General features: G+C 48.1%; 1 protein-coding gene across 1 annotated transcript in view; it reads left to right on the plus strand.

Annotated features, from left to right (window-relative positions):
• Positions 1–22,888, plus strand: part of TG (thyroglobulin) — a 244,568-nt gene that overhangs the window by 90,925 nt on the left and 130,755 nt on the right. The window contains exons 31-36 of the mRNA XM_035011980.1: positions 1,503–1,640; positions 2,614–2,790; positions 4,116–4,227; positions 6,098–6,177; positions 7,095–7,238; positions 13,935–13,997. Of these exons, the coding sequence (XP_034867871.1) occupies positions 1,503–1,640; positions 2,614–2,790; positions 4,116–4,227; positions 6,098–6,177; positions 7,095–7,238; positions 13,935–13,997 (714 nt within the window). The remainder of the gene's footprint in view (positions 1–1,502; positions 1,641–2,613; positions 2,791–4,115; positions 4,228–6,097; positions 6,178–7,094; positions 7,239–13,934; positions 13,998–22,888) is intronic.

Raw genomic sequence — 22,888 nt, forward strand, 5'->3', positions numbered from 1 at the left:
CTTCCTTCCTTCCTTCCTTCCTTCCTTCCTTCCTTCCTTCCTTTCTTCCTTTCTTTCTTTTTCTTCCTTTCCTTTCCTTTCCTTTCCTTTCCTTTCCTTTCCTTTCCTTTCCTTCCCTTCCCTTCCCTTCCCTTCCCTTCCCTTTCCCTTCACTTTCCCTTCCCTTCCTTTTCTTTCTTTCTTTCTTTCTTTCTTTCTTTCTTTCTTTCTTTCTTTCTTTCTTTCTTTCTTTCTTTCTTTCTCTTTCTTTCTTTTTCTTCCTTTCCTTTCCTTTCCTTTTTTTTTCTTTCTTACTCTGCTGTCTTAACAGGTGATCTGTGCTTTCCTACCTTGTGCCAGGCATCATGAAGCACAGAGACAAGCATGCAAACTGTCCACTGGACAATCGTGTGAAGTGCAAGAACCCAAGGGGCTGGGGTGGTCCAGAGGAGGGGCAGCAACATGGTCTCTGGGGTCTCACCCAGGGCTATCTGGCCTTGCAGATGTTAGTAAAGCTTTTATCTCCTTCGGCGGTTTCTGTTGGTGAAAAAGTTCAGTCTTCAGGTGCCTGCTCTCCAGAGCATGGAAAGTGGGCTCCTGGGAAGATGCTCAAGCCCAAGGCAGGTCCATGTGGCATGTAATGCTCTAGTCCCTCAGCACTGGTGAGCCTCTTTATAGAGCTACAGAACATCAGAGCCAGAGGGAACAGCATTGGCCCTGAAGTATAGGAGGACTAGGTAGGTGAGGAAGGGGATGAGCACGGACAACAATCCTGGGGCAGCAAGCAGTGTGGCAAGGCTTCGGGAGTGTAAGTTGAGGCAACTGGAAATAAAGCTTAAAATTCAGGTAGAGCTTGGACCAAGAAGAAAGCTTGGACTTCTGTCCTGTGGGCAGCAGGGCACCCAGAAAGAGCCTTCAGCCAGCGATCATGGCACATGATGATAAAAGGAGAGACTAAGGGATAGTCAAGTTGGAGCTTTCAGGTGGGGCAGAGCAGAGTTGAAAGTGGTCACACAGATGAAGGCTGCCATTTGGGAGAGAGATAGGACCTCTGGTGCCTTCAAAAGATAGGAGTAGCAGTGGTTCAAAGTGATGGATTTGACCTCACAACTTCCTAATGGTGGAGTGGGGTGCTGTGGTCAGCCCAGACATGTCACTTAGGGCTCTGGGGGCATTGGCCGGATATCCTGTGGGAGGAAGTCCTGCCTTGGGTGAAAAGTTGAACCAAATGGCTCCCAAGGTTTCTTCCAAACTAAGCTTCTAAGATTTTGCAACTCTATAATTTTTAGGACCTTTTGAAACCTTCTGAACCCTTCCTGCCTGGCTAGACTCCCGGCCCTATGGCCTCCAGACCTGCCCTGACTTCACACAGCCTAAAAACAAGTGTGTGCGTGTGTGTCTGTGTGTGTGTGTGTGAGAGAGAGAGAGACACACACACACAGTTGGGGGTAGGAGGTTGGGGACAGAGAGAGACTCATCGTAGAGATAAAGCACAGGAAGTTGACTCTCTCCTTCTTCTTTAGATTTGACGACAGAACTTTTCTCCCCTGTGGACCTTAACCAGGTCATTGTCAATGGAAACCGATCCCTGCCCATCCAGCAGCAATGGCTTTTCAAACACTTGTTTTCACCTCAGCAGGCAAACCTGTGGTGCCTGTCTCGTAAGTATCCTCAGACCTCATCCTTCCTCTTCTAGATCCTCTGGTCAGGCAACACAGACCCAGTTTAACAATTCTTGATAAATAGATATGGTGAAACTCAATAGTATAACTCAGGGATCACTTCAGTATTATACCATCAATAATACAGGAGAAAGATAAGACATAACCTATATCTTCAAGAAGCTTATAGTATAGATCATCTCTACTCTATTCCCAGAACCTATCATCCACTCATCCATCCATCCATCCATCCATCCATCCATCCATCCATCCATCATCCATCCATCCATCCATCCATCCATCCATCCATCCATCCATTCATCCACCCACCCATCCATCCATTTATCCATCATCCATCCATCCATCCATCCATCCATCCATCCATCCATCCATCCATCCATCTATCCATCCATCCTTTACCCAATAGGCATGTGCTATGTTTAGCACATGCTATGTTCTAAACTTTGTGTTTGACCTTGGGGATGAGAAAACAAAAGAAGATGAATTAACTATGACCTCTCCCTGTGAGGAAGCTACCATATACCAGTGGAAAAGTCTGATATGGGAGTGGGAGCAGGGGAGATCATTCACAGAGTTCACAAAGTTTTTACAGTCCTGTGGCCTCTGGTCTGAAGATCCCAACTGCCCCTGAGATGGTCCTGGGTAGATCCAATGGAATTTTGCCTTGTCTCCTCCTGTATTTCTGTGTGTGCAGCTCACTCTTCACCTTCTTAGACTTTGCCTTTATTCAGAGCCACATGGACTCGCTGTTTGATGCACAATCCTCTCCCCAGCTAGCAGAATCCCAGTATTTTTTTGGGGGGGGTGCTCCAGACTTGGTATTCTCAACTGTCCTGAGCCTCTGTCCTCCAAGGAGGAATCCCTACCAGGCATTTTTTCCCGGTAGGTCCTATGAAGTTTCCTTTCCTGCAGGCCTCCCAAGGACTAAAATCCATTGCTCTCTTGCCTGCAGGCTGTATCCAAGAGCCCTCTTTCTGTCAGCTGGTGGAGATAAAAGACAGTGCACCCTTGTATTTCACCTGCACCCTCTACCCAGAGGCCCAGGTGTGTGACGATGTCATGGAATCCAATCCTAAGGGCTGCAGACTGATCCTACCCCACAGGCCAAAGACCCTGTTCCGGAAGAAAGGTGAGTGCTTGGTGGGATCTGCACAAACTGCATTTCCAGTGGGCTCCTGACTCTGTGGTTTTAGAAATATCCAGATTAGCTTATTCTTCTTTTTAAAATTAAAGTTACTCATGATCCTTGTAGCAATGTGAAACCATTTAGAAACACATGAAGCTGATGATAGAGAATAATCCTGTTCTGCACTCCCACTCCTTAATAAAAGCCACTGTTAATGCACTTATCAGTTAAAATTTCATTTGACTCTATATTACAGAAAATACCAGCAGTGGCTTTAACAAGATTGCAGTTGATTTGTTTCCTCAGAGGACATTAATGACACTGTTTTTTTTTTTTTTTTTTGGTGGGGGGAGTGTCTTTTTCCCCTTGTGCAGCCTCCATTTCTTTCAAGATGGTATCGTTCTTCATTTACTGTTCTATCTGTGCTGGATATTCTCAGATATCTGGTGACCCTTGATTTTACACTCAAATATAAGAAAAGTGTCCAGAAGCTGATTGGGAGACTTGGAGTATGTGGCGAGAGCTTGCTGACTTGATATTTCCCTGTAGGATAATCTAGTTCGGCCACCCTTTGCGGAGTCCCTTAGGTCATTATTTTTAGGTCCTTCCTGTGCAGGAATCTTATCATATCTGGCCTGGGGTCATGAACCTGGCTGTAATTGGTTTGGATGCCAAATAAGATTGGAAGATGAAAGTCTCAACCTTCATCATGTGGATGAACTCGAAAGAATCCCCTAGTTTCAGTGTATGACTCCCACCATCAACTCCACTTGGTGCACCCAAGAGATCCTCTCTTTTTTGTCCTCTCCAGAGAATAAACCTTCCACCTTCTTCTATGGTGGGGAGAGGGCACTCGTCCACTATGCAAAAAAGAAGAAGCCATCTGGAGACCCCATTGCTTCTTAAAGAGATGTCCAGCTTATCCTGGTTTAGTCCACCTTCATCCCAATGATGCCAATACTTAAACTTTTGGGGATTCCAGAAGGTGGATAGGGTTGTTTCTTCTTCTTCCCACAGAAAAGTTGAGAATTCAGCTGTCTTAGGTCTACAAAGTCAAATTCTTACTCCTCTGTGTGCTTTCTAGATTCCAGAACTTCATTGCTCCATACCTTCTTCTATTTTCTTTATCCTTGTGGGTGTGAGCCTTTACAAGATTCCCCTTACTGTTATTTTAGTGAGATTTGGGAGGAGAGCAGAAGTGTGTGAGTTTAATATGCCATCTTTAATTGGAAGCTCTCAATCTGATGCGTACACCCTTATCCTCATATTTTCATGGATACAACAAATTTCTCCCTAAATAATATAATTTCTTTCTCCCCCCTGTGTAGTTTTACTGAGAGATAAAGTGAAGAACTTCTACACTCGCTTGCCATTCCAAACACTGACGGGGATTTCCATTAGAAACAAAGTGCCCATGTCTGAAAAATCCATTTCCAATGGGTAAGCTACATCCGTCCCTTCAAGTATTTATTATTAAGATTTTTCTACGTCCATAAAGACAGTGACTTAATCTAAGTTAAAGGCACACACCTAAAAAACTGCAAACCCAAAGCAAAGAGTGAAAAGGTCATGAGGAGGTGACCATACCTAAAAACCGTGGCTAAGTTACTGATACGAAACACAAAATTTAGCCCTGAATGTCAAGTCAGCTGACACAAAAGGGAAACACTGACCCATGTCTTATTAGTTAGTAACAATTATCAAGCACTGTAATTAACTGGATCAGCCAAGACTTACTGTGCTGTATGCAGAATCTGGAGAGCCGGTTGAACTTTTAACAGGATCACAAACTTATAAGAACTTTTAATTTGACTTATTATTTTTAAAAATATGTTATATTTAGCTAGTTATCTGTGATTTAGATGTTTTAATTGAAAGTGACATTTCTGTCAGCCCAGTCTATGGATCTCACCCATCAGAATCACCAAGAGGACTTTTTACAAACCACATTCCTGGGTCCTTCCCTGGACGTACTGAATCAGCATTTCCTGGGATGGGACTCAAGAATCTGAATTTTCAGTAAGACTCTCCTCCTGGTGATTCTTTTCTACTTTAGAATTCGAGAGTCATTGGTCTATGATCTATTGGTCTATGAAGTGTTGTTGATTTATGAAACTGTCATGTTGCTAGTGTTGAAGATCTGCTTCTGAAAATGAACTTAAAAAGATGCTACAGGATAGACTGTCTTGAGATTTGGCGGGGCACCACCTGTGATGATGGGACAGGGTTAGAGAAGGAGGGGTGGAACCAGGGATCGGCCTGATCCTGGTGCTGGGGACTCAGAGAAGGGTGGTTCCATGGGAAAGCACCTCATCCAGGCTGGAGTTTAGCATTGGGCTTCCAAGGAAGGAGACCAAAGTGATGGGTGGGCCGGTGGGCGGATGGGCAGGACTCAGAGAGGGAACCATGGGGCAAGTGGTCCACAGGCATCAGGGCAGAGATGCAGTCAGCACTGGAAAAAACTGCCCAGGCCATGGAGGCTTTATCCACTGGGATGTGACTTGGGTTCAGGGGCTCCTAAGACAGGGCAGGAGAATGGCAAGAACGAGGCAGGGTCTCCACCCCGAAAAGGAGCTGAGGGGTTGAGTGAGCTCTCAGGAGTCAGGAATGAGTGATGTGATCAGAACTGGGACATTCGATCAGGGTGAGAGAAGTTAGAACTGAGTCCAGGAGCACTGGCTTGGAGCTACTACATTTCTCCAAGACTGGTCCTAGAAGCTGAGGTTGGGGTCTAGCAGCCACACTGAGTTATTAAGGAAAGTAGGTCCTGGGATGGGGCCTGGATGTGCTGACCCAGCAAAGAGGGGCACGTTCTTGGAGTGTGATTAGCCGACATTGCAGAGCGGACATGGAAGGAGGCTGGGTCAGGGGACAAGTGCAGGTATTTGCCAACAGACACCTGGCTGGATCACTCCAGCCATACGCCCATGGAATCCCCCATTTCTGAATACGCCTTCCCTACCACCTCTTCCCTTTCCCAGAGCCCAAAGCTGGACTTTCTCCCAATCTGAAAGGATTGTAGGGGCATATTCAGGATGCTAGGTGAGCTTGGCTTAGAGACTGGCACATAACAGGCAGAGAATAAATGCTTGATGGATGAATGAACCAAGAAATGAAGGAGGAAAGAGTCGAATTCTGTTTTCAGAAGGAACTTCAAAGCTAGGAATCCACTCATGCGTACTGGCCAAAGCACTCCCACTTTCGGTAATCATGAAGAAAGGAGCCCCTAGAAGTAAGAATGGCCGTAACTCAGTAGGCCGTGGGCCACCTGCACATATCCTCTTGCCCTCTCTTTCTGTTCTCACGCCAGCTTCTTCGAATGTGAACAGCTGTGTGATGCCGACCCGTGCTGCACCAGCTTTGGCTTTCTCAATGTTTCCCAGTTAAAAGGTAATAGTGATGGGGCGCCTGGGCGGCTCAGTCGTTAAGCGTCTGCCTTCGGCTCAGGTCATGGTCCCAGGGTCCTGGGATCGAGCCCCGCATCGGGCTCTCTGATCAGCGGGAAGCCTGCTTCTCCCTCTCCCACTCCCCCTGCTTGTGTTCTCTCTCTCGCTGTCTCTCTCTGTCAAATAAATAAATAAAATCTTTAAAAAAAAAAAAGGTAATAGTGATAATAATTCTGCCTGCCTGTGTGTAGCTCTTTGCAGCCTGAAGAGCATGCTCACACCTCTGGTCTTCTTGTGCTGGAAGCGGGGGTTGGGTGTGATCCTTGTTCACAGATGGGAAGTGGGGGCAGGGAGAGGGGAGGTTGCTAATCACTGGGATAGCTGGGATAGCTCCTGGCCCACTAGCTGGGCACCTTTCCACAGCACTTCTGCCCGGCTGAAATGGCCTCCTTCCATATTCCTGTCTCATCTAAGACTCTGCTCAGGCAGCTGGGTGGGATGAACTCTGGATCCATCCCTATGACCTGAGTTGAAAACTTGATTCAGTCACTTCCTAGGGGTGAGATCTTGGAACAGCCACTTAATCAAAGAGCCTCAGCATCCCTCATCTGCAAATAGGAATACATATGCTATCCCCTTCATGCTGTTGCGTGAGGATCAAGTGATATGATGCAAACAGAGCCCCAGCACAGCCCTGGGCACGTGACAGGTGCCCCAGGAGGACTAGCTGCCTCCAACCCTGTGCTCTTAGACCAGAAGCTCATTGCAGTCCAACATTTTTCATCAGTGGCTAAGATCCCGCCTGGAATGCAGTAGAGTACCCCAAATATCTCCTGGTGAATGAGTTTGCAGAATTTCTCTCACTCAGATACAATCTTCCATCATGATCGTTTTCCTCATCCTGGTTCCTCTTTGCTCCAGGAGGAGAGGTGACATGCCTAACTCTGAACAGCCTGGGACTTCAGACATGCACTGAGGAAAACGGAGGAGCCTGGCGCATTTTGGAGTGTGGCTCCTCTGACACGGAGGTCCGCACCTATCCCTTTGGATGGTACCAGAAACCTGGTGAGTGACCTGTCCCAAACAGCTGTGTGGCCATCTTTAGTCATCCATTTCCCAACCACATATTAGGATGACGTCCTTGGGCTGGGAAGTAGATTAGGCGGCATTCATTGGGTACAAGTGACAGAAACTGACTCTATTCAATGTAAGCAGGAAAGGAATTTATTAGAAAAGTCTGCTCAAGACTCAAAGGAAAGATGACTCACTAGGTCTCGCTAGGTCAGTGACATGAATGTATTCAGCAGGAAGGGATGGACACATCTCCAACATCAGGTTTTGGTGATTATAGTCAAGCTTTAAATTCAAGGGAGAGAGTTTGGCCCAGCTTGGGCTACGCATTCTCCCACTGCCAGAGGGAGGGTGGGGAGGCTTGGGTGACAGTCCCAGCAAGATTGGATGCACTGAGGGAGAGGAGGGTCCCCAAAGTATAGTTAAGATGATGCTGCTGGCCAGGGGAGACCAACAGCTGTGCCCTCTGCCAAGGTCCCTAGTTTTTTGAAACTCGTCAGTTAATCAGGATAATGGGACACATGACAGTTTCAGGGAGGGGGAAGGGGGCACCAATGTATATTTGACAACATACGTGGAGTTGGGATGTCAGGGTCAAGGCAGTGTTGTGTCAGTGTGGGTACTTCACACATATATGCTGATTATATGCCAGCACATTTTAGGAGCTCAATTTGAAATTGGTGAATGAATGAATGAATGAACGGTCTGCATGGTGTGATGGAGAAGCTCCTGTACTCAAATGAAGAGATAGTAGTATCTTCCCAGATCTGCCATCTACTGTAGGTTTGTCTTTGGAAAAGTCTTCCTTTTCCTCCATTTCTCCATTGGTAAAACCATGAGGGAGACTCACTCCGGTCCTATCGGCTCCTGCCCTCCAGTGTGTATGGGTATGGGTACACTTGAGGAACAGTGGGGAGCTGCATGGAGACTGGTCGTCCTCCCCTTGTGTCCCAGAAGCAAGTTCATAAAGATGTCTCAGATACAAAAAGATTGAAAACCCTGTCTGAGTAGGTGTCCATTGAAGAGGCTGAGCTGAGGTTCATTATCTCCAATCTCTCCTACTAGTGGCTTCCTCCTTAGTTTCAGAGTTGATGATAGGACAGATGCTGGCCCTGCTGGGGCACCTGCCCTGGAAATGAGAGTCATGGGATGTCTGGCTTGAAGGAAACTTAGAGATCCATAACTTTGATCTCTGCACTTTTCACATCTCCCAACACAACATGTTGCCCAAAGGAGGGAAGGAGAGGAGAACCGATATGACTCATGCATCTGCTGTGTGTCCACATGTGTGATGTGTCCCTACTCGTGCTGGGGTTTCTACATGGGTGTATAATTCACTAAGCATGACGGCCTGTGGAGTAGGCATTATTTCCTCCTTTTCGAGATGAAGAGATGATGGCATAGAAAGTTGAAGCTACTCAACCAAACCACACAGTGAGAGTCAGGTTGCAAGCCCAGAGCTCACAACCCCAAACTTAACTTTCCTCCGTTTCCATGTTGCCTGGCAGGTCTTCGATATCCCATGAATGATCAGATGGGAAAGTGTCCAGACTCTTTGACTGGTTTTCTCCTAACTCAATTAACTAATAAGCAATTGACTAATACATTGAAAAAAGTAAAATAAAACTGACTAATAAGCTAACAGACCAAAACAGTCAGTGGTTTGGCCTCTGGTTCCAGAGCCATATCCAACTTGAGGGGCCAGGGGTGGGCTCCTTGGTGGAATCTGGCTCTTGGTCCTTGTTCATGAGCCTACTAATCCCAGAGGCATTCCTTGGCTTCAGGTGAGATTTATTTCAAGTTAATTATTAGCAGGCTGACTGGAATCTTCCCTGCTGATGTCTACCTTGAGCATCCTGTGACTGATCCTTGATCTGAATTCACTCAGGGTTAGGGTTATGCTTTTAATTTTATTTTAACATCTTGATTTATTTTAGGAAAGACATTAGGGTTGTATGATGAAAGAGCCTCACTGGGTTTCTATTTAGAGAAGAATGTGCCATATAGGCTTTCACTAACTCACAGGGGCGAGGGAGAAGTGAGTGCCTGCTGAGTGTGGTGGCCCAGCAGGAGACCTGAGGCTAGCTATGGGTATTGAGGGGGCTTCGAAACAGAACTCTTACCCTCCAAAACCTCCCTGCCCCATCTCTCTTCCCATCCCTCTTCCCATTTCCTCATCCCACCAAAGACTGAAAAATGTCATTTTCTGTCTTCATATTGCTCAGGGAAGAGTTGGGTAAAAAGAAGCTTAAGAAATAAGTCATTTGTTCAGAAAGATCATGGGAATCAGACCAGAGTGTTACAACATCATGGCAGGAGTTGGCAAGGCAAAGAACACAAGGTGCTCATTGTCCTGACTCGTTCCATCTGTTCTGTTTCTTTTCATCTGACGGCACAGACCACTAGCTTTTTCCAATATATATTTTGTGGGGTCAGGCTGGGGACTCAGAGTTCTGTCCAGAAACTCCAGGCCAGGGGATTAAGAATTCCCAATGGTACTCTCTTTCCATGGACACTGACTGAGCATGGACCGTGCCCAGGGACTCTGGTGTTACCAATCCAGCCTGCATTCATTGGACTCTTCTGGTATGGCTGGCTGGATAAAACATTCAGAAGCATTAGCTCGTCTAATCCTCACAACCACTGTTAGATGAGGAAAGGGAGGTCCAGGGAGGTTAAGTCACTTGCCCCAGGTCACACAGGAATCGTGTCTTATTCACCCAACTATATTCCATAAAGACTGAGTCAGTCACAAGGAACTAGGTCTGAATTCTGGCTCTGTCATTTGCCTACCTGTGCCTTGAAGGGTGCCTGGGACCCCAATCTTCCCCTCTCTGTCAGTCCTGGCACATGAAGCATTAGTTTTTACAGAAAAATTCTTTGCAGGAATTTCCCTAATAGACCTTGCCCTTGATTCTGAACCATGGCTTGGCCATTTGGTGTATTGACATTTATACTGAGCGTTTACCACAGGGCCCTGATCAGGCTCCAGGCTGAGAGCCAGAGACAAGAAGCATAACATGGGTCCCGTTTCTGAAGAACTAGCCCCGAGGAAGGAGAAAGGAAGTGATACTCACTGAGTTCCTACCACACGTCAAACGCTGTGGGAACACGAGAGGCAGAAGGTGCTGACTGCAGAGGGATTAACTGGGCTGAGGAGGCAGATGTGAGAGAAACGGAACATCTCTTCAGCCCTAACTGTATGTCACAACCAACTCTAGAGTGCTTTTCCCCCTGTACGAATTCAGTACCCCCTGTGAAGTTGGCTCCATTCCTCTCCCCTCGTGAGGAGATAATTATTCTCTGTGTAATCAGAGAGCTACTCAGGGATGTGGCCAGTGGTCCTGTGGCGGGATCCACCTGGGGGGGAGGGGGGGCTTCTGGAGCACAGGAAGGGTTATGCAAAAGAGGTTCCAGGGCAAGTCTGGATGTAGATGACGGAGAGCTGGCTGAAGGGAGCGGTGGCCGCCGTGTGGGGACAGGCAGCAGGCCGTGGAGGTGGGGTGCGCCATGGTCTGGCCCTCACAGCCCTCAGGCCTTCAGAGACCTGCTCGCAGCTAATGGGGCAGTCTGAACCAGGCTGCTCGCAGAGCAAGGCCAGAGCTTAGCCTCCTGGGACCCGGGAGCAGGGAGCGCCAAGAGCGGACCCCAGAGAGCCCACGGCAATACCCTATCTGATTTTGCTGTCCACAGTGAACAGAAAGTTCCATTGTCAGCTCAGAGCTGAGGCTCATGCTGAGCAACTGTGTATGCAAATGAGGCTGTTTGCAGCCCCTTCCCGGCAGTAGGACCCAGACAGCAAGCATTCTTAGCATCCAGGGTGGGAGTAGTGGGGCCCTGCTCTGTGGTCAGGCAGAGCCCCAGAGCCCAGCGTTTTCTGGAAGGGGCGGGCCTCTGGGGCATTGGTACCTTCCTTTTGCTCTTTGAAGACAACTAGGGCTGCCCATTCTTTCTGCAGCTGTGCATGGCCTGCAAGTGGGGCAGGGTCTCTGGTTTGTTTATAAAGTCAAATGTCGCTTCTAAAAAAAAAAAAACCAAAAAACAATCAAAGCCACATGGTTCCTGCCCTCTGCTAAGCAAATGCACTTGGACCTTGTAGCAATTCTAGATATAGGAACATAACCTGGGAAGGAAATGAAAAGCCCTTCTAATTATGCCTCTGTGCAGTCCTTGTCGAAGGCATAATTAGACGTGTAGGTGGGGTACACAACGGTCCTCTCTTCATCCTCACTCGCCTCCTGCCCCCAGCTGCTGCCTGGTACTCAGCACCAAGCTGCCTCTAGGCACCGGGCTGGCATTTTGCAGCAACATCTTCTTTAGTCCCCAAGCAACCCGATGAGGCAGGGCCTGTTGTCACCCCCATTCTGTGCTGTGCTGGCCAGTGTTTCACAGGTGGCAAGGGTGAGGGGAAGCCCTGATTCATGGCGGATGCCACTTGTCGTGGTGTAAATGTCCCCACCACGGCGAGTGTAGGCTACCGACTTGCACTCTGCCTCATCCCAAAGGCACAACCCTATTACGACGTACTGCCAGGAGGTGAGGAAAGGTAAGGAAAGCAACGGCAGTGGAGTCACGTGACCCGTTCTCTGCTGAGATGAGCTGCATGGCAGGGCTCCCCAGAATGAGCTCTGACTCACCGAAGGCTTCTGTGATGTGAGACGTTTATATAGTTTCTGGTGATCCGTCAGTACAATAAAATACACTGCGTACTATATGTATACCATAGGCATTCTTTACACTACAACACGACACAGCACAACACAATATAATACAACACACTTGCATAAATGTCTCCTTTGCAGGCTGCCCTGACTTTGAATTTCAAGATGCATTTCCAGAAACAGAGTAACTAAGTCCAAGGGTGAGAACATTTGAGTGCCCTTGATACAGATGGTCTAATTGTTCTCTGAAGACTGCACTAACTCTCAGGACCTTTGCTCTGAGAACCACTCTCTTCCAGGAAAGACAAATATTTCAACAAACAAACCAAGCTGGCCCGCTGGGTGTAACGGCGCATGACGGTGGTTAGTAGTTCTGAATGTCGCCTGAGGAGCTCACAGAATGTTGGTTGACGGAAACCAGAGCTCAGTCGTTCCCAAAGTGTGTCCTTGGGCCAGCATCACCTGATCACTTGTTAGAAATGCCAGATCACAGGCCCCATCCAGGACCTGCTGAATCAGACACTGTGGGGGTGGGGCCGGCTCGGTGTTGCTACCAAGCCTGGGAACCAGAGCCTTAGAATGATGCCTGGAGGGAGCAGGTGTTTCCAGGCAGGTGGAGCCATGAAAAAAAAAATACAGTACAACTAGAGGTTCTAGAACTGAGAAAGGCTGGGTCATAGCTCACCTGACCAAAGTGAAGAAGGCAGCGGAGGGGCGGCCCTGTAGGGGCCAGAACAGAGCATGACTCTAATCTGAGGCTTGTCGTGGAGGCAGACGAGGACAACAGACACAACGTGGCAAAGTGTGTCACTGTGGAAGGGCAATGTCAAGAGCTAATAACGGCCAGCATTTATTGAGTGCCTACTGTAAGCCAAAGCTTTACACATAGCAAAGGTCTGACATACATATTGTTGCAACCTCTATTTTACCGACAAGGACACTGAGAATAGGGAGGTGAGATAACTTGTCAAGGTCACACAGAGGGAAGCGTCCAAGCCAATGTTGCCCTGGGCAGCTAACCCCAGAGCTCCGCCCTTGACTGCTGACCATGCCCCCTGCAGCTGGGCGAGCGAGGAGATTGTGTGTGCACTCCTTAGTTTGGGCCACTGGGAGAAAATCCTGATGGAGCTTAGATCTGTTCAGTACGGGGAGAGTGAGGGGAAGAAGATAGTTAGCACGTATGGATCACCTACGCAGGACGCCTGGTTTCTCATTTAATTTTTTACAACATCCTCCTTTTGTCAATGCTGAAACTAGGTCTAGAAAAGGCAGATGACTTGTCCCTCCACACTGTTTCTAAGTGGTACAGGGAGATTCAGGTCAGGTCTGTCTGTGCTCCAGGTCCATGCTCTGTCCACCCCGCCGTGCTGCGCACCACGAATACCCACCACTTACTGAGCTCCTACCCCGTGCCTGGCACTGCATAGTCTCCTGTCATCCCAAGGTCATTCTCAAGGTAGATTGTATTATCCTCATCATGCACATGCAGAAATAGGCTCAGAGGGGTTAAGTGCCTTACCCAAGTGAACAGAGTCAGAAAGGATGGCCACCAGCACGTGTGCTATCCCCCACCTATCCCCGGAACGTGGCAGGACTGCACCTGCTCACCCCCAGCCTCGCTGCTGGCTTTGGTCAGTGACGTGTGTGCACATGAGGTGTGTCCCTTGTAGGCAGAAGCCATAGAGCAAGAGCGAAGTTTGCTGTGTTCTCTTTCCCTGCTGCAGTGTTGTGGAAGCCAGGGGCATGGTGGAGCCCTGCTCCACGTGGGGCCCCGGGGCGGATGACACAGAGCCAAGCCCCAGCCCACCTGCAGTGGACACTGGGTGTGAGGGACAGATTCTCCTGCATGGTGGTGGTTTTAAGCCACTGAGATGTGATTGTCACCTCATCCCAACCTAGGCCATCCTGACCTATTCAGGGTGACAGCCTGCCTGCCTTCCAGGTCCAATTTCGCTATCACCACCATGAACCCCTGTTAATGCCTTTGAGGGTGTAGGGGAGCTAAAAGGCTGCCTCTTCTTCTTTTCAGTTGCTCAGAATGATGCTCCCAGTTTTTGCCCCTCGGTGGTTCTGCCTTCCCTCCCGGAGAAAGGTAAGCACATGGTCTTTTCCACCCCTCTGATGAGAGAGCCACCTCACTCTCCCTTCTCCTCCTCTTCCCTTTAATCTTGCCCAGTGGGGGATAGCTTGCACGGCCCTCTCGCCTTCATTAATTCAAGCTCCTGTCAACCGCACACAAGCATAGATAGGGCAATGCCAGCACCATGCCCATTTCACAGATGAGAAAACCGGCTCCCAGAGAATCAATGCCTTGGCTGAGTAGTGCAATCCACTGGAAGCAGAGGAGGGTTTCGTCTGGTTCCTGCACTTTTCATTCCAAGGATTGTTCTCCCCCGGTCCAAGAATGACTAGACCTATACCGTCCTGGGGCAATGTTGAGAATGGTGGCACTTAGGGCCCCAAAGGGTAGAACTAGCTAGTATTTCTTAATGCAGAGGAGAGGGGGCTCTCAGCCCTCAGCCCACTGGGTGGCACGGGGCCGTCTGAAGCAGGGCACCACGCCCGGGAGCATGGCCCGGACTGAAGCTGCTGCCCCGGCCTGCACATGGCGCACGGCCCCATCACTGCATATCCTGTCTGGTCACGAGGCAGCAGGAAGTGCAGGGCAGTGGGGCGCACTGGGCTGGTTCTGGAGGGGGGTGAGCTGGGTGCAGGGTAGGTGAGCGTGGGCCTCGACGCACATCCTTATTCTGCCTTCCCTAAGTCAGGAAATGACTGCAAGGGCCCAAGCGACAACATTAATTCCTGTCCTGTGACATGATGTCTGCGGTGCTCCAGACTATAATCTGTCATTATAGTCCTGGCTGAAGAGACAGATTATAGCTTGTGTAGGAGGGAATCATTTGGCCAAGGCTGGGGCTAAAAGTACAAACATCCTCAACAACCCGGGTTGTGAGTTTCATCCACCCAGTTCAAAGAGCTAACTTTGGAGAATATATGCACGCATGGGTATTTTTTCCTGCACATTCTATAAAGAATTATATCTGTGTCTAAACACTTGAAGACTTTATGTCTAGGATTTTGGGTGCAAGCACCGTATGTGTATGATCTGGTGGCAGCTTTTTGAAATGCTGGGAGGTGGGAGTCACCATTTGCCAAGTCATGGATGGTGGACGGGGGCGCTTAGGGTTGGTTAACACACCCAAGGCCAAGCAGCGAATATACATCCCAGCCAGACTCTGGTCAAGGTTGATACCGACTTTTATCAAGATAATGTAAAAGCAGGGCGCCTGGGTGGCTCAGTTGGTTAAGCGACTGCCTTCAGCTCAGGTCATGATCCCAGGGTCCTGGGATCGAGTCCCGCATCGGGCTCCCTGCTCGGCGGGAAGCCTGCTTCTCCCTCTGCCCCTCCCCCTGCTCATGCTCTCACTGTCTCTCTCTCACTCTCTGTCTCTCAAATAAATAAATAAAATCTTTTAATAAATAAATAAATACTGGGGTGCCTGGGTGGCTCAGTCTGTTAAGCGTCTGCCTTCGGCTCAGGTCATGGTCCCAGGGTCCTGGGATCGAGCCCTGCATCGGGCTCCCTGCTCTGCGGGGAGCCTGCTTCTCCCTCTCCCACTCCCCCTGCTTGTGTTCCCTCTCTCGCTGTGTCTCTCTCTGTCAAATAAATAAATAAAATCTTAAAAAAAAAAAAAAAGATAATGTAAAAGCAATTGGAATAATCAAATTGTCCCCAAAGATTTATGGTTTTAAAAAAACCCAACTGGTTCCTTGCCTCACCTCTACCCCCTGCCATTTCTGCTTCCAGAGGCTACCACATTTAACTCTTACAGCTAGTTTTTCTCATTCTGGCCTCTCCGTTTCTAAATAACACAGGGATCCTGCTATTCCTTGATTTGTCCGTCTTGGAAGCGACTGTTGAATTCCTGCCTTGAATGGGGGAAGACTTGGGGTTCTCTTTTATCACCCTTTCCAGTGTTCCCCTTCATCTGCAACACGTAGTAATGTCAAGACTTGAGGTCCAAACAAGAGTATTACTTATTCCATCCACGTACATAGGGCTCACTGGGGAGCCCGGAAGTGCAAGAGTGATCTCCTGTTCCCATTAGCAATCCCTGTGTGTGGGCGGCTGACCCTCCTGTTTCAGCCCCATGTTCCACCCCTGCCTTCCATGGTACCTTCTTGGGCTTCCTGGGGTGCCCGTGGAGCTGGCAGGTCAGTCCATACTCTGCTCTGCAGGCACCCAGAGTATTAACTCCTCCTCGCTGACATGTCCGTCAACACACCTCCCTCTTCTCCTCATTGAAAAATGTGTTCAGTTCCTTTATCTGCTGTTTGCTCATTCTTGCTTTTGTGTGTTCTCTTTTGCAGGTTTAGTCATTTTAAATCCCTTTACTTCATTTTGTAGGAGGGAGAGAAGAGAAATGTGCTGCATTTAATTAGATGTGAGAATATAGTCTTTTCTGAAACTTTTCAGCATTTGGTGAAGGCTCCATTTTGTCCTCAGCACTGCACTAAGCATTTGATCTTCACATAAATCTCAGGAGACAGGTCTTCTTTTAATATCAGTTAGTTATAGAAAATTCAAACAATGCAGGAATATAGAGAAAAAAACCACAGAGTTACATAGAAGTAATGTCAGTTCAAACATTGTTTTATTTGCTTCTAATCTCTTTAGGCTTATTCTGTGGTTTGAAGCAGTTGTAATCTCCCTACAATGTTACTCTTTTGTTTTTATCTAATAGAGCATTGTGTGTGTATTTCCAAATTGTTACAGATCTCTCTAAGTCATGCATTCATGCATGCATATGCTCGTTCATGCATGTATATGTTCATTCATTCATTCATTCATTCATTCATTCATTCATTCATTCCTCTGTCCACATTCCTACCATCACGATGCTCCCCGTCTGGTGAGGAAGAAGCAGGTAAAGACAGGTCAGTGTTACCAGCAATGGTTTCTGTATTACTCCACCAGGTAGACACACTGCCCTTTACTAACTCATTCCTCTATTTTTGGATACTTGATTGTTTATGACTCTTCACCATTATGGAAATACCAAAATGAATCCCTGAGTACATAAAGCTCTTCCCAACGTCTAGGTTACTTCCCGGGGGCACATTCTCCAAAGCACAATGACTGGGTTTGACAATTCTGTATTTTAAGACTCTAGGTTTGTGTTGCCAAACTGGTCTCCAGCAGTTGTTCCCAGAGGCATCCTGGCTAGCAAGAGTTGGTTTCCCACTCTGAATGTCAAATGCATACTGTGCGACATGAGCAAATCAGAGCACGGCTGCCTCTAGGTGACGAGAGTGCCTCCACTCTGGTTTTGTGATAATTTGTATTCCTGGCACTTGAATGACCAACACAAGAAAGAAAAGGAGGTAGAATTTCACTTCCCCCTTCACGCATGCAGGCTGGGGATCTGAGTGGAGCTTTCCAAGGCAGAGTGACGTGTCGCAGTATTTTTAAACAAGTGTGATTTTGACGAGTGGGATTTGGAGGAGGGAGGGATGTCAGAGCTCGCATTCCATCTGTGCTTAGAGTTCTCAATTTGGAATTAGGAGTCTGGGCGTGTTCCCCTGGTGGGCATCAGGGGGGTATGTCAACATGATTCTGACATGGATTGTGTGTGCATAAGTGTGTGTGTGTGCGCACATGTGTAAGCACCATGCATATGTAAAATGCTCATCTTTATGCACTTTCTGTTCTGGGAGAAAAGGAAATATTCACTAAACACAAAACATTTTACAAATTATTTAATGCTCCTAAGAAATTTAGATGGTAGTAAGTTCTGTCTTTCAAATAAGGGAGCGGAGGGTCCCAGAGGTTAAATTAACGCCTGGGATTTGAGCCCCCATGCATTTGGCCCCCCTCTGAGTTAGATAAGAATATCTGGTTAGTTTCAGTTTCTGGAAAGGGTGACAGAGATAGACTTCTAGTCCTAGACTTGTCTGGACATCTAATGCTTGGCCTTGTTTCTTGTGACGAGTCAGCGTTATTCAGCCACCCATTCAAAGCCTCTTTGAAGAGGGGATTCTGAGACACCAATTGGTCAGTGGGGATGGTGTGAGGGTGAAGGTGACTTCTGAACTCTCACACATCTGTCTGGGGTACATACCATGTACTAGAGCACCAGGGAGGTTTCTAACACACAAGCTGGTTTGAAGATGGCAGGAGTTTGTCAACTGGCCAAGTTTCAGAAAGCCTTTCCTTCAGAGAGAGTGGGTTGTGTGTGCAAAGGCCCAGGGGCATGAAACAGGCTGGGGCATTCAGACATTGAAGACATTTCCATGTGGTGAGGTGAGACAGATGAGCAGTACAGAAAAGCTTGCACTTGAGCGTGGAGCTGGCAGGAGACTTGGTGTTGGGTGTGGCAATCGACCTTGGTAAGATCTCTTCTTGGGGGTGGGTGAGGAGGAAAGTGGCAGTGAGCTCTAGGGTGGGCAAGTTAGAGAAATATTTTAGGGAAAAACAGCTCATCTTTCACTTCAGTGTGGTTCAATTCAGTGACTATATGTATGTCAGCCACTTTTGGGGTAATGGATTCTGAATTTTCACTTAAATTCCAGAAAAGGCACTGTATGGAGGTCGGAAGTCTTGACTGCAAAGATAGGAGCCTGCCTTCTAGTCAGGAGAAAGGCACAGGAAGTCAAAGTTGAAGGAGATGGGCCACTTACCACAGTGGGGCCTCAGGAAGCATCCCCAAATTCACCGCAGACAGGCAGGGCAAACACCAGAGCTGCATCATGGCCACACTGGATCATAAAGAAGGATAGAGCATTTGCCAGATGCCAAGGTGGGAATAGGAAGCATCCTGGGTAAGGGAGGTGCACGAAGAGAAGGCCAGGGTGTGCATTGGCCCCGCATATGCAGGGAGATACAAGTCCTTCAGGATCCCAGGGCCAGCAAGGGGCAGGGAGAGGCTGGGTGGGGGTCAGGGGCCAAGAAATAGAGGTCTTTGGGTCCCACACATCCCTGAAGGGCTTTACATAGTTGCACAGTGAGCTTTCAAACTGTTTGAAGGCTCTCCTTTGGGGCTGTGAGCAGGATGCTTTGGCCAATGGACAAGCTCGATTTTGAGAAAATGGGGACAGTTGTGTCATCTGTGGATAGAGTACCATTTTACTCTTTGGGGAAAAATTTTTACATTTTTTAAAACAAGTAAAACAGTAAAGCTGTCATTTCTTTATAAGAGAAAGCGTCCATTGCTTCTTAAAAGTCCCACAACTTAAAAGTCTTACCAAGGTCGATTGCCACACCCAATACAGACAGGATGCTCGGGGTTAGCAGGAATCATCTGCTCAGACGTTGAAGCCTGCTGTAGGATGACGACTGTCTCCCTGTCTCCTGCATGCCCAAACACAGAGTCTTTGGATTGCAAACCAGGGGAAAACACAGAGTACGAGTCTTTGGAAATATGTATCTGCATTCTAAGTTCATTTCACCTGACACTTCAAAATGCCCCTTAGGAAATGGTCCAGCCCTTGAGCATGAGCCCCCTGAGAGCAGCAGGTGTGGAGGGCTGTGAGTGACCCTGCGGCTGGGAGGGTGCAAGGTGGTGCTGAGACACATGCCTCCTTCCGGTGGGCCCTGGCCAGCTTTCCAGCGCCTCTCCTCACCGCCAGCTGGAGCTCAGGGATAGCCACAGCCTGACGTCCAGGTGACAGAAGCGGCTGCACGACCAGTCTTTCGGGCCACACAGTTATGGTCCATCAACTTTGTCCGCCTTGCCTCTGTCCTTTCCCGTCAGCTATGCCAGTGGGTTGATGGAATTCAGTTGATCATTTCTGCAAATGTTTTCCATTAAGCCAGAGAGTCGTGTGATCCCCAAAAATGTCAGTGCTGGCCAGGAACGTGCCCATTATCTAATTGTGGGAAGCAATGGGACATGGTGCAGCCATGGGCTTTGAAGTCCGTCCACCCAACTTCTAGTCCTATTCCAGCTCTCAGCCACTGAGGTCCGGGGCCGTATCTCTCAGCCTTGCGATGCCTCTGCTTGCTTCTTTGAAATGGGGATGATGGTAGAAAATAAGATAGATGATTGTAGGAGGCTCGTGTGGAAGAATAAGTAAAGTACAATGCTCTGCACAGAACCTGATTGAGTATTTAAGAAATGTCAGTGATAATTCACAAGTCCAAACCCATCTTTTCATGGAAGAGGAAACGAGAGAGAAAATGGCTCTGCTAAGTCACAGCCTTTAATTGGCTTAACGGGCAAAGCTATAAAATTTTATATATAATATACAATTATATTATGTTACACACACATACACACACACACAGAGGGAGGGAGGGAGCGCATGCAGCGGGAGGGGCATATGGAGAGAAGACTCCTTGCTGAGTAGAGCCCAATGCAGGGCTCCATCCCACATCCCTGAGATCATGACCTGAACCAAAATTGAGAGTCGGATCTCAACCGGCTGAGCCACCCAGGTGCCCCTCTTTTAAAAAATCCCTACTTATTGGGATATTATGTCAGTCACTGTGCTAAGTGCTTTCCGTATTTTAACCCTCACAACTGCCCTATGAGATGTGCATGATTATGTCCATTTTACAGATTTGGAAGCAAAGGGTCAGAGAGGTCCAAGGTCCCACAGTTAGTAAATGGTAGAGCTTGGATTCAAAACCAATCTGAATTCAAACCCAGTCTCCCCACTAAATGTGCTGACTGTAGTCGGTTGAGTTCCTCAGGAATCAGACTCTGAAGGGGTTTGGTGTGCAAGTCCTTGTTTAGGGAATGGTACCTGCAAGGGTGGGAGGGGGAAAGAGAAGGTGCAGGACTGGCCAGGGGAGAACGTGACCTGCAGTGTGGTCTCAGCTGCCCTTTCCGGGATGCTGGGATGACCTTCAAAATGTCTGTGCCCTCACATTGGTCACACATTGATGTGGACATGACCTTCTGGAGGGGCCAGCAGCACTCCCGGCGGCTGGGCAGACAGGCTCGTTCCTGAGGTCACAGCGTGCACCCCAGGGGCGGCTGGCTTTAATAGTCTCATCAGGGGCACGCTTGAGGGCGTGGCGGGCGCTACCAAAGACGGCGCAGGTGCATCGTCATCTTCCCATTGAGCCACTAGACTGGTGACACAGTAACCCAGACAAGGGCCAATTCTTAATCCTTTTGGTCCTTGGGCTGGAAGGCCCAGGGGAACAGGCACCGACTCCAACAGCTTGTGTAAAACTCACATCTCCTTTCCAAATACACACAGAGTTTGCATGCGTGTGCGCCCTGCCGAGGAGCTTACAGGGCACAGGGTGCAGTGACCCCATGAGAACAGCTGTGCGGGGATGGATCTCGGATCCCGGGGACCAGCTCCCCTCCCTGAGCAGGACGTGCAGCCGGGATGCTCCTGTGCTACAGGGGACCGCACTGCCCGGGCAGCTGCAATCAGCGGTGCCGAGCCCGCTCTGGGCACAGCCTCACAACTAGCAGCACCCCCAACCCCCGACCTCTCCTCTGAGACCCAGGGGCCAAGAAGCACAAGGACACAGCTGGTAAAATGGGATCACAGCAACGGCAGGTGGAAGGACAACAGGGAATGTGCCTCCTAGTGCACCTCTCCGGGGTCCATTTGCCCTCTGCTCTGAGCTAACGTCACCTCTGACTCTCCACCCCCCACCCTGCTTTGTTGTCTGCTGTGAAATCTTCTCACCTGTTTACTTCTCGAATATTTGTCTGCCCTTCCTCCAGAAGGGAAGCTGCACAGGGCTGGGGCTTCATCTGTCTATTCGCTGCTGTAGTCTTAGCCCCTAGAAGTTTGCCTGGGACTTAGTACTACAAAGTATTTACTGAATGAATGAGTGTACTGCTTCTTGCTTGCTAGATTTTGTGCTCCAGAAATGGAATTTGTAACTTATGGCTTGATCCTTCACACGAAGCACAGTGTCCGGTCTACAGTAGATGCTCGATATTATTTCCTTTGTAATTGTTAGGTTGAATATGTATATATTCCATTTGCTCTAGGTTACTATTTAAAGCTAATAGTGATTCAATTAATGTTTGTTGGCAGAAAGAATAAATGAATAAAGGGTGGTGGAGTATTGGAAGATGGGAACCCTTCCTTCGCCACTCCTTAGTTGTATGACCTTGACCAATTTCAAGAACTTTTCTGAGTCTCAGCTGCCTTACCTGTAAAATGGAGATGAGATGCCTACTTCAAAGAGGTGTTGTTAAGCTTGAAAGAGATATATGTAAAATTGCTTCATCCAGTGTCTGCTGATGTTTGGCTTTGTTGAAATAGCTAAATTAGGTCAAGCATTGCCAGTTCGAAGGGATCCCTTTCACAGGTAGTATGTATGAATGCTGTCCCTGCAATTGTATAGTGTACAACCTGTGCAGCTGTCCATAGTAAGCCTGGGAGACACTTGATTAATGTTTGCTGAATGATCGGGTCTTGAGCCCTTGTTAGATCTTAGGGGATGGAGAAGACTTAGGATTTTCCTCAGAAACTTCCTCCTCAGATAGGACGAGTTTTGCACCTCACCCATCAAGGATTCGCTCAATCAAATTTAAGGGAGATAGAGACAAGAAGAAAATATGCCAACTAGGAGCTACCTTTTGGGTTTGGTCGTTTTGGCTTTAGCTTTAAAGATTTTTCTCAGGTTTCTTGCTTAGCTATAGGAGGTGTTTTTTTAGCCTGGAATCAGTCAGATACCACATGATAAAAAATGACCCCAATGGAAACTGTGAAGTGGAGGGAACTGACTTTTGATTCCACTCGATTTTCTTTCCCTCCCTATTCCTGGCCTTCAGCCCACTCAGGGAAACTCATAATTTCATGCTCCTCAGCATCATGCCTCCCCTATGGAACTTCCATCCCAAGGCAGGGCCCACCCCCAAATCAGCCTTGGTTAGCTAACTGTCATGAGTAGAAGCACCTTGTTTGTTTACTGTTTCATTTCCTAGTGCTCTGCTTGAGAACTCTTGTCAAACCTAATGGAGTTAACAAAATATTAAAACTAAGGTGAAAATGATTGAT

This window comes from Mirounga leonina, unplaced genomic scaffold, assembly GCF_011800145.1.
Source record: "Mirounga leonina isolate KUSES-001 unplaced genomic scaffold, KU_Mleo_1.0 Mir_165, whole genome shotgun sequence".
Taxonomy (NCBI): domain Eukaryota; kingdom Metazoa; phylum Chordata; class Mammalia; order Carnivora; family Phocidae; genus Mirounga; species Mirounga leonina.